The 10,000-nt window shown below is 54.0% G+C and overlaps 2 protein-coding genes across 2 annotated transcripts in view; one reads left to right on the plus strand and one right to left on the minus strand.

Moving 5' to 3' along the window:
- The first annotated feature begins 790 nt into the window (after window positions 1–790).
- On the plus strand, window positions 791–7,373 carry LOC306839918 (fibrinogen C domain-containing protein 1-like). Its single transcript, XM_079368865.1, has 6 exons — window positions 791–1,581; window positions 4,226–4,460; window positions 4,587–4,721; window positions 4,859–5,075; window positions 6,908–7,103; window positions 7,173–7,373. The coding sequence occupies exons 1-6, from the start codon at window positions 925–927 to the stop codon at window positions 7,317–7,319; spliced, it is 1,587 nt and encodes a 528-aa protein (XP_079224991.1). The 5' UTR covers window positions 791–924; the 3' UTR covers window positions 7,320–7,373.
- A 433-nt stretch (window positions 7,374–7,806) lies between these two features.
- Window positions 7,807–10,000, minus strand: part of ndufb9 (NADH:ubiquinone oxidoreductase subunit B9) — a 2,342-nt gene continuing 148 nt past the window's right edge. The window contains exons 1-4 of the mRNA XM_079368198.1: window position 10,000; window positions 8,871–9,063; window positions 8,669–8,782; window positions 7,807–8,028 (exon numbers count right to left, since the gene is read on the minus strand). The exon at window position 10,000 is cut by the window's right edge and continues 148 nt beyond it. Of these exons, the coding sequence (XP_079224324.1) occupies window positions 7,897–8,028; window positions 8,669–8,782; window positions 8,871–9,063; window position 10,000 (440 nt within the window). The 3' untranslated portion in view covers window positions 7,807–7,896. The remainder of the gene's footprint in view (window positions 8,029–8,668; window positions 8,783–8,870; window positions 9,064–9,999) is intronic.

Here is a 10,000-nt window from a genome sequence, read left to right on the forward strand (position 1 = left end):
GGGGGGTTTTTGTGACCTTGTGAGACTTTTTGTTTGTGGTCATGTTGCTCCTCTTCAGGACTCGCCGCGACCTTCAAGGTCGACCTTCAAAGTCTTTGAAGGTCGACGGTGGACGAAGAGAAAAAGCTGGTCTTTGTTTTATCAGTGAAATATAAAACAATGACGAGTTCACAGTTTCAATCACACGTAGCTCCATTAGCAGAGGGGGCGGGGCCTAATTGGAGATGTGACGTGGGGTCCAAGGGACGCCCCTGCGTGAAGGAGGAGCTCAGCTGTAAGAAGGTCAGACACCCGGAGCGAGCTCCGAGTAAAGCTGCTTCTCCTCAGCATGGAAAGCAGCCAGGTCAGGACGCACCATGGGCCGCTCTGATTGGACGTTAGTCCGCCACATCACGGCTGGACCCAGAACATCCTGGAAGGGACGTAGACCTGATGAGGTCTGAGTCCACCTGTAGATCCCAGCAGGAGGAGGATCCTCTCCTCTTACTGCCACATTTCTCAGATCCTGTTAAAAGTAATCTATTACTTTCCAATCCTCTCAGAGGATTATCTGGATAAGATGTCAGAGCCGGAGCCACATCCAAACAGTCTGCTGGCCCGCCTCGGACTTTTCCATTCAGGAGGAGAGCGAGCGGCGAGGATGCTGGGACACGAGCAACGGGACTTTCACATCAACTTAATGTGTGACCTTTGACCTGGATGACACCGGAGACTCTTTCCGTCCTCCTGCTCGACCTTTAAAAGAAGAACGCCGGGCTCGTCTCTGAGACGCTGTGCAGGGTGCGTTTAAGGACGTCACCTCCTCGGTCTGAGGAGGAGGAGCCTGAATGATCTCTGAGTCTTCACCTTCACCCGACCACAAGAGAGCGAGGCGCTCACTGACCTCCTCTGAACCCCACGCCGCTCCGCAGGAACAGGTCAGAGATGACTCAGAGGTCGACGGGGTCAGACTCTGGACCTCTTTGTGCCGTCATGCTTGAACGGGACAGAGACTCCAGAATGAAGTGGACGTTTGTTTTACTGACCTGCTGGTGGCTCCGGCTGCTTTCTGGAGACTCGGCTGCCTCTGATGAACTCTCCGATGTCCGACGCCATGCAGGTGTTCCCTCGCTCTCCCTCGCAGACGCACGCTCAGACGCTTCAGACATGAACTTCCACACAGGCAGAGAAGTCCAGGACGCAAACTGGGACCTTCCAGAGATCCACAAGGACAACTATGAGGACGCCGACTGGCATCCTACGTCCACCCTCAGGGAAACGCACCCCGAGCGTCCACCCGTGATGCGCAGCAGCAACGCTGGAGAACGCCTCAACCAGAGTCTGTCGGAGCAGTGCGGCGAGTACAGCGGCCAGCTGACGTCTAACGGTCAGTGTCGGCTGGTGGCCACGCTGCCTCCCGTGACGGGGGGAGCGTCCCACAAACGCTGCCCGGACATGTTCCGCTGCACGGACGACATCTCTTATTGGCTGCTCGAGAACCAGAACAGAAAAGAACAGCTGGATGAGCTGAGCGAGACCGTGTCAGCGCTGCAGGAGGAGCTGAGGAGCCACCGCCATCGCGTGAAGGCGCTGGAGCTGCAGGTACGGCGCCGCGCCGCGGCGACTCGCTCCTCTTTGTCTTTGTGAGTAGAACGACGAGCTGAGCCGTCTGAAAGGTTACAGACAAGCATACGTCCCAACATCTGGGTACACAGACCAGGGGTCAGAGGTCAGGGGTCGGGGTCAGAGGTCAGGGTCAGAGGTCGGGGGTCGGGGGTCGTACGGTAAATCCTCGGCCTGTGTCGTTGCAGGTGCAGGTGAGTTGTGGGTTTTTAAAGTCCTCCTTCACCTGCCTCGTCTTTCTGCCCTCAGCACGCCAATCACAGCGTGGGCTGCCAGCAAGGTCAGAGGGCGTGAGGGGCAGAAATGTACGCAGTGGTGGACGTGTGCGATCATTAGAAGCAGCCTTTTATTCCCTTCAGTGCGTTTAGATGGCAGCCTGTAATTACCTGCTGCAGAGTCAGCTGGGCCTCAAAGTGGGAGGGGCTTCTCTTTGGCGTTTTACGGTAAGACAACATCGATACAGGCAGCTTTTATCTGGCTGTTTCTCTTTATCTCTCTGTCTTCACACCCACTAAGTCCTCCTTAACCCTGAGCGCTAACAGGATCAGCTGCAAACCTTTCATCCGGGCCGCCCGGCCCACAGAGCTGCTTCCTGGACCGCCGCGTCCCCGGGATGACCTTGGTCTCTAATCCACTTAAACCTGTCGCTGACTTGAGGAGACAGCTTTCTTTTTCTTTTTTTAAAGGAGGACTTCATCAGAGAGCCTCAGTGGTGCAGTCTGAAGGACTCTTTGTAAACTGGGGTCACGAAAGGGGGCGGAGCCTCCTCCAGCTGGTTTCACTCGCAGAGTTCTCAAACTGAATTCTGAGAAATCTGCAAAAACAGTTCTGAACGTAGTCGGCGTTAAAGACTTCTTGTTGAGACGTCTTTACCAACGCTCGACGTCCTCAACGCTCGACGTCCTCAATGCTCGACGTCCTCAACGCTCAATGTCCTCAACGCTCGACGTCCTCAACGCTCGACGTCCTCAACGCTCAATGTCCTCAACGCTCGACGTCCTCAACGCTCGACGTCCTCAACGCTCGACGTCCTCAACGACCTATGTGACCTCAACGCTCGACGTCCTCAACGCTCGACGTCCTCACGCTCGACGTCCTCAATGCTCGACGTCCTCAATGCTCGACGTCCTCAATGCTCGACGTCCTCAATGCTCGACGTCCTCAACGACCTATGTGACCTCAACGCTCGACGTCCTCAACGCTCGACGTCCTCAACGCTCGACGTCCTCAACGCTCGACGTCCTCAACGCTCGACGTCCTCAATGCTCGACGTCCTCAACGCTCAATGTCCTCAACGCTCGACGTCCTCAACGCTCGACGTCCTCAACGCTCGACGTCCTCAACGCTCAATGTCCTCAACGCTCGACGTCCTCAACGCTCGACGTCCTCAACGACCTATGTGACCTCAACGCTCGACGTCCTCAACGCTCGACGTCCTCACGCTCGACGTCCTCAACGCTCAACGTCCTCAACGACCTATGTGACCTCAACACTCGACGTCCTCAACGCTCGACGTCCTCAACGACCTAAGTGTCCTCAACGCTCGACGTCCTCAACGACCTATGTGACCTCAACGCTCGACGTCCTCAATGCTCGACGTCCTCAACGACCTAAGTGTCCTCAACCCTCGACGTCCTCAACGACCTATGTGACCTCAACGCTCGACGTCCTCAATGCTCGACGTCCTCAACGACCTAAGTGTCCTCAACCCTCGACGTCCTCAACGACCTATGTGACCTCAACGCTCGACGTCCTCAACGCTCGAAGTACTCATGCTCGACGTACTCAACGCTCGACGTCCTCAACGCTCGACGTCCTCAACGCTCGACGTCCTCAACGTCCTCAACGTCCTCAACGCTCGACGTCCTCACGCTCGACGTCCTCAACGTCCTCAACGCTCGACGTCCTCATGCTCGACGTCCTCAAGGCTCGACGTCCTCAACGCTCGATGTCCTCATGCTCGACGTCCTCCACGACCTAAGTGACCTCAACGCTCGACGTCCTCAACACTCGACGTCCTTAACGCTCGGCGTCTTCAACGCTCAATGTCCTCAACGCTCAAAGTCCTCAACGCTCAACGTCCTCAACGCTTGACGTCCTCAACGCTCGACGTCCTCAACGCTTGATGTCCTCAACGCTCGACGTCCTCATGCTCGACGTCCTCAACGCTCGACGTCCTCATGCTCGACGTCCTCAACGCTCGACGTCCTCAACGCTCAATGTCCTCAACGCTCGACGTCCTCAACGACCTAAGTGTCCTCAACGCTCAACGTCCTCAACGACCTATGTGACCTCAACACTCGACGTCCTCAACGCTCGACGTCCTCAACGCTCGACGTCCTCATGCTCGACGTCCTCATGCTCGACGTCCTCAACGTCCTCACGCTCGACGTCCTCACGCTCGAGGTCCTCAACGCTCGACGTCCTCATGCGTCCCACGCTGCAGCCCGCTCAAATATCTGCCAACTTTTGTCAACGTTGCGGCCAAAGACAATCAGGTCTGATCTGTGAAATCCTGAAGGCTGAGGGTGAAGGGGGTGTGTCCAAAGAGAGAGTTTGTTCTGCTCTGAAGGTCGAAGAGTAAACATCGAAAGTCTCCTTCTTTCCTTTTTATTTCTCTCAGAGTGAAGAGAACGTGACTTCACCCCCGACTCTTGACCAGCGGCTACACGCCCTGGAGCTGCATCAGGCTAAGACGGACACGCTGCTGCACGTGCACGCCGCGCTGCTGTCTGAGCTGCAGGCTCAGCTCGGTAACCTGTCAGCGAGCGTGCAGCGGATGAGCCTGAACACGGGCTGCAAGATCAACGTCATCAGAACCACGTCGCTGCTCAGCATGAGGGACACGCTGCCACCAGGTAACAAACAGAAAGTGCAGTTCCTCAAATGACCAGTGGAGGCTGACTCCAAAGGCCAGTTGATCCTAGCAGCCTGCAAACCTCTGTGTGTGTGTGTGTGTGTGTGTGTGTGTGTGTGTCCCTCAGAAGGAGCACACCTGTCTCTCTGTCCTTCAGACTGTGCGTCTCTGTATCATAATGGCGTCCGCCGCTCTGGTGTGTACAGTATCGTCTTGTCACCAGGTTCCTCCAGACCGGTCTACTGTGACATGGAGACAGAAGGTGAGACACACACACACACACACACACACACACACACACACACACACACACACACACACACACACACACACACACACACACACACACGAAGCCTGGTAGCTCTCGTGACGTCATGCTTGTTCTTGTCTGTGCGTCAGGTGGCGGCTGGACGGTGCTGCAGCGCCGGCTCGACGGCTCGGTCAGTTTTAACCGGGGCTGGATGGAGTACCGGGAAGGTTTCGGCGAGCCGCGAGGAGAACACTGGCTGGGTAACCAACAGCTCCACCTGCTGTCCAACCAGGGACACTACAGCCTGCGTATCGAGCTGCAGGACTGGAGCAACACCCACAGACACGCCCAGTACCGCACGTTCAGGTAGAGTGACAGGTGAAGACAGAAACACGTCATAATGTGGTTATAAAACATGTTCAGACACGAGCAGGCGAGGAGATCTTTTTAAACGCCACGACGCCATGGTAACATTACGTCATGAACGAAGTCAAATCAGAAGATCAAAAGTAAAGGCGCCAAAATCAAACTCAAGTTCACCTCAAGTTAACCAAGCAGTAACCTCCAGTGCTGAAGTGTAACATCCTGCAGTTCCTGGAGTGTCCACTAGAGGCTGGCTGCAGTTCCTGGAGTGTCCACTAGAGGCTGGCTGCAGTTCCTGGAGTGTCCACTAGAGGCTGGCTGCAGTACCTGGAGTGTCCACTAGAGGCTGGCTGCAGTACCTGGAGTGTCCACTAGAGGCTGGCTGCAGTTCCTGGAGTGTCCACTAGAGGCTGGCTGCAGTACCTGGAGTGTCCACTAGAGGCTGGCTGCAGTTCCTGGAGTGTCCACTAGAGGCTGGCTGCAGTTCCTGGAGTGTCCACTAGAGGCTGGCTGCAGTACCTGGAGTGTCCACTAGAGGCTGGCTGCAGTTCCTGGAGTGTCCACTAGAGGCTGGCTGCAGTACCTGGAGTGTCCACTAGAGGCTGGCTGCAGTACCTGGAGTGTCCACTAGAGGCTGTCTGCAGTACCTGGAGTGTCCACTAGAGGCTGGCTGCAGTTCCTGGAGTGTCCACTAGAGGCTGGCTGCAGTTCCTGGAGTGTCCACTAGAGGCTGGCTGCAGTACCTGGAGTGTCCACTAGAGGCTGGCTGCAGTTCCTGGAGTGTCCACTAGAGGCTGGCTGCAGCAGCACAGGAAGTCACATACACACCCATTCAAACAGCCTGTTTTTACAGCAGACATGAACATGTTTACAGCCTGCTTCAAAAAACCAAATAGGTGTGATTAGCTCATGTCTCCATCCACACACACTGTACGGGGGGAATGTTTTGATGACTCAGCAGTTTTGATTGGATGAAGGATCAGAGTTATTCACAATAAGGCGTGTAGCTGAGCTGATTGACAGGTGGGCGCCGTGTAACGGTTTGTCAGGAGGCTTAAAACCCGCCTCAGCTCTCAGCCTGTCGTTAGCTTGACTCAAAGTTAGCCTGAGACAGCATTTCCAGCACGGAGACCGCCATCCATGGGACTCCAGCGCCCCCTGTAGGGACACACGGGGGACTCCAGCACCCCCTGCAGGGACACACGGGGGACTCCAGCGCCCCCTGCAGGGACACACGGGGGACTCCAGCGCCCCCTGCAGGGACACACAGGGACTCCAGCGCCCCCTGCAGGGACACACAGGGACTCCAGCGCCCCCTGAAGGCACACACGGGGGACTCCAGCGCCCCCTGCAGGGACACACGGGGGACTCCAGCGCCCCCTGCAGGGACACACAGGGACTCCAGCGCCCCCTGCAGGGACACACGGGGGACTCCAGCGCCCCCTGAAGGCACACACGGGGGACTCCAGCGCCCCCTGCAGGGACACACGGGGGACTCCAGCTCCCCCTGCAGGAACACACAGGGGACTCCAGCTCCCCCTGCAGGGACACACGGGGGACTCCAGCGCCCCCTGCAGGAACACACAGGGGACTCCAGCGCCCCCTGCAGGGACACACGGGGGACTCCAGCTCCCCCTACAGGGACACACGGGGGACTCCAGCGCCCCCTGCAGGAACACACTGGGACCGTCATCCATGGGACGCTCGCTGTGAAGGATGTGCGAGCGTGGAGTTCAGGAAGTATCAAACATCGTGCACGAGTGAGAAAACACATTCAGAATTTAAGAGAGTTTCTAAGAAGACGTGTTCGTCTGTTTTCTCGTCTCACCCTGCAGGGTCGACGACGAGGAGAACCATTACCGCCTCCACGTGTCCGGGTTCAACGGTACGGCGAAGGACTCATTCGGGTGGTACCATGACCAGCAGATCTTCAGCACGCCAGACACGGGAAACCTCTGCGCCGAGATCAGCCACGCGGGCTGGTGGTACCATCAGTGTTTCTACGCCAACCTCAATGGAGTCTACTATGAGGTAGGACAGAGCGCCATGCAGCACGTGGAAGGACGGAACATTAAGATTAACCCTCTTCTTGTCCACCAGGGGGGGCACTACTCTCTGAAAGCTCAGAACCTGCTCGGACCGGACGGCATGGTGTGGTTCTCCTGGACAGAATCAGACTTTTACTCTCTGAAGGCGGTCACCATGATGATTCGACCCAGCAACTTCAGACCCGGCCTGTCGCCGTAGTGACGGAGCGTTTATCACCATGGCAACATGAGCAATGACGTTTCTAAGGACTGTGGTGAACAGTCCTTACTGAATCTGCTGCTCTGAGTGACCTCTGACCTCTGCTCTGAGGAGAAATCACGCTCACGTACATCGAGCCGTCGGGAACACGATGCTGATTGGACGGTGAAGATGCAAAGGTTGAACAGGGACCAATAAACATTCATTGATTAAGATCTTCTGTTCTGTGATGAAACTTTAAATCACAACATGAAACAGTTTCTAAAGTACAAAATCTGTCTTTTCTTTAAAGTTATTGATCCTGCAGGTCATTCTGTCTGACCTCACTGATGTTGTTCTTCTGTAAGGTGACCTTGACAGGCGCCTGTAAATTAAATGTGTTATTATTAAAAATCATAGCGAACACATCCTGGACTCTGCAGACATCCTCGGGCACGTCTGATTGGTTGAAAGCAGCGTCTGCTGAGAGGAATCATGACGGGACACGTTTGACTCACAAACAGATTTATTGGATCAGTAAAGACAGAAAGCTCCTTTACACGCCGATTCAGAGGTCAGAGACGGGAGGGGGCGGGGTTTATGTGGGACGCTCCCGGGGTCGGGTGACAAACTGCCACCACAGAGGGGGGAGGTCGCCCTCCTTGCGGGCTGGAGGGAGGGCTTCGGTCTTGATGCCTTCAGGTCCAGTCTCAGCCTGCAGCTGGGTCACCTGCAGACAGGAAGCAGAAACACGTCTGATTGGATCCTAACAAAGAGCCTCGGCTGAACGCCGTCACCACCTTCCTCTTTATTTTGTGACAGGACGTGGAACTCACGAGCACGCCGCGCGTCTGTGCTACAGGAAACCATGGCGACTGAAACACGAGCTGATCATGGTGAGGTTGGAGCAGAGTTCTAACCCTAACCCTACGATACCAGCGGACCAATCACAGCGCTCGCTGTCTGCGTAGGGACAGCGCTATGGCGTGGCTCTGCTCTCACTGCGAGCGGCGTACCAACTAAATATCACGCAGCCTCCGCTCCGCACATACACAGGAAGTCAGACACCGATATTTTCAGAATAAAACACCCTGTTTACGTTCTACACGTCGGATCATCTCGCTCTGTGGCGAGCGGATCTGTCTAATTACTGGCCTCCAGCCGACCCGCCGTGCTGCAGAGGACGCCGACAGACGATGGTGCAAGGAGCCGTCACGCTCACGGGTCGGGTGACGCCACACTCGTTCATGACGGCACAAACACGTCGGCGTTCCAGAAGAAGACGGCTGACGTCTCAGTGACACTCTCTGAAGTTCGAACACGCCACGTGACCACGCCGCGTTCCGTGTGACCACGCCGGGAGCGCTCACCTCCTTGTCCCAGCTCTGCGCCCTCAGCTTCTTCCACTGCTCTCTCTTGGAGAAGTAATCCGGATACATGGCCTTCTCCGAGGGGTGCCAGTGGTCCAGCAGCCACTCAGGAGTCTGAAAGGAGACACAGAGCACTCGTGACCTTTGACCTGCTGTACGACCTTCCTGTAAGCAGCACACACACGTCTACGTTCAGGGTCACCTTGTAGCACTCGTATCTCTCGTAGGACGTCCCTCCGGGGGAGTCGGGGAAGATGTAGGGCTGCGGATGCTGCTTGGCCCAGAACTCCTCCTCTCCCGCCTTCAGCATGGCGGTGGCCTTCACCATGTCCTTCTCATTCTTGTTCTCGTCGAAGCGAACCCGCAGCATGCAGGCGTAGAAACGATATTTATCTCTGTGAAAAAAACACATTTAGAAATGTGGGACATGAAGGATGCTGTGAGCGCGAGAAGGAGCAGCGTGAGAGTCTGAAGGTGTCAACACCACCTCGTACTTTACATCTTTATATCGTTTCATTTATTGCTTCAGTTTCAAAGAGTCCACCATGTTTGAGTTTGATCGTGTTTTAAAGAGTCATGATAAAAGACTCAGAGGTGTCCATGTTTGAAATCAGAGGAACCATTTAGTCTTCATATTGTGAGACGACATGACAAGAAGAAGACAAACCAACATGAGTCACAATAATAATAATAATAATAATAATAATAATAATAAGAGCTCAAACATGACCGTCAGACACCAGCAGCTCAACGACATCTGATTCATCACCTGTGACGTCACCCAACAAGGTTCCTATCAAAGTATAAATATAATAAATATACTTAGTGTTTAAAAAGCAATGTGTTGTTTATTGTCTGTACGCTAGGTGGCGCCCTGTCAGAGGAGCAGAACACTTTAAAGTTTCATTATTTAATAATATATCATGTTTGAACTGATTATTTATTAAATAAATGATATTTAAACGGATTATTTATTAAATAAATGATATTTAAACGGATTATTAAAGAAATGATATTTAAACTGATTCTTTATTGAAGAAATGATATTTAAACGGATTATTTATTAAATAAATGATATTTAAACGGATTATTTATTAAATAAATGATATTTAAACGGATTATTTATTAAATAAATGATATTTAAACGGATTATTTATTAAAGAAATGATATTTAAACGGATTATTTCATGTCGAGTCTGAAGGACCGGTTAGCATAAATTAGCAGTTAGCTGTTGTTAGCCTTGCGGTGATAAATGACGTGAGTGACGTCACTGCGGGTCGTTGTTTTTCGCTTTTCAAAGCAGGTACCGAAGACGCACGCGGGCTCTCACC

The sequence above is a fragment of the Symphodus melops genome (genome assembly GCF_947650265.1).
Source record: "Symphodus melops genome assembly, chromosome: 18".
Taxonomy (NCBI): domain Eukaryota; kingdom Metazoa; phylum Chordata; class Actinopteri; order Labriformes; family Labridae; genus Symphodus; species Symphodus melops.

Bases quoted from the DNA above. Each gene is read 5' to 3' on its own strand.
- LOC306839918 (XM_079368865.1), top strand. From the start codon at position 925: ATGACTCAGAGGTCGACGGGGTCAGACTCTGGACCTCTTTGTGCCGTC. The intron at 1,582-4,225 runs GTACGGCGCCGC...TATTTCTCTCAG, and splicing joins TGAAGGCGCTGGAGCTGCAG to AGTGAAGAGAACGTGACTTC. The intron at 4,461-4,586 runs GTAACAAACAGA...TGTGTCCCTCAG, and splicing joins GAGGGACACGCTGCCACCAG to AAGGAGCACACCTGTCTCTC.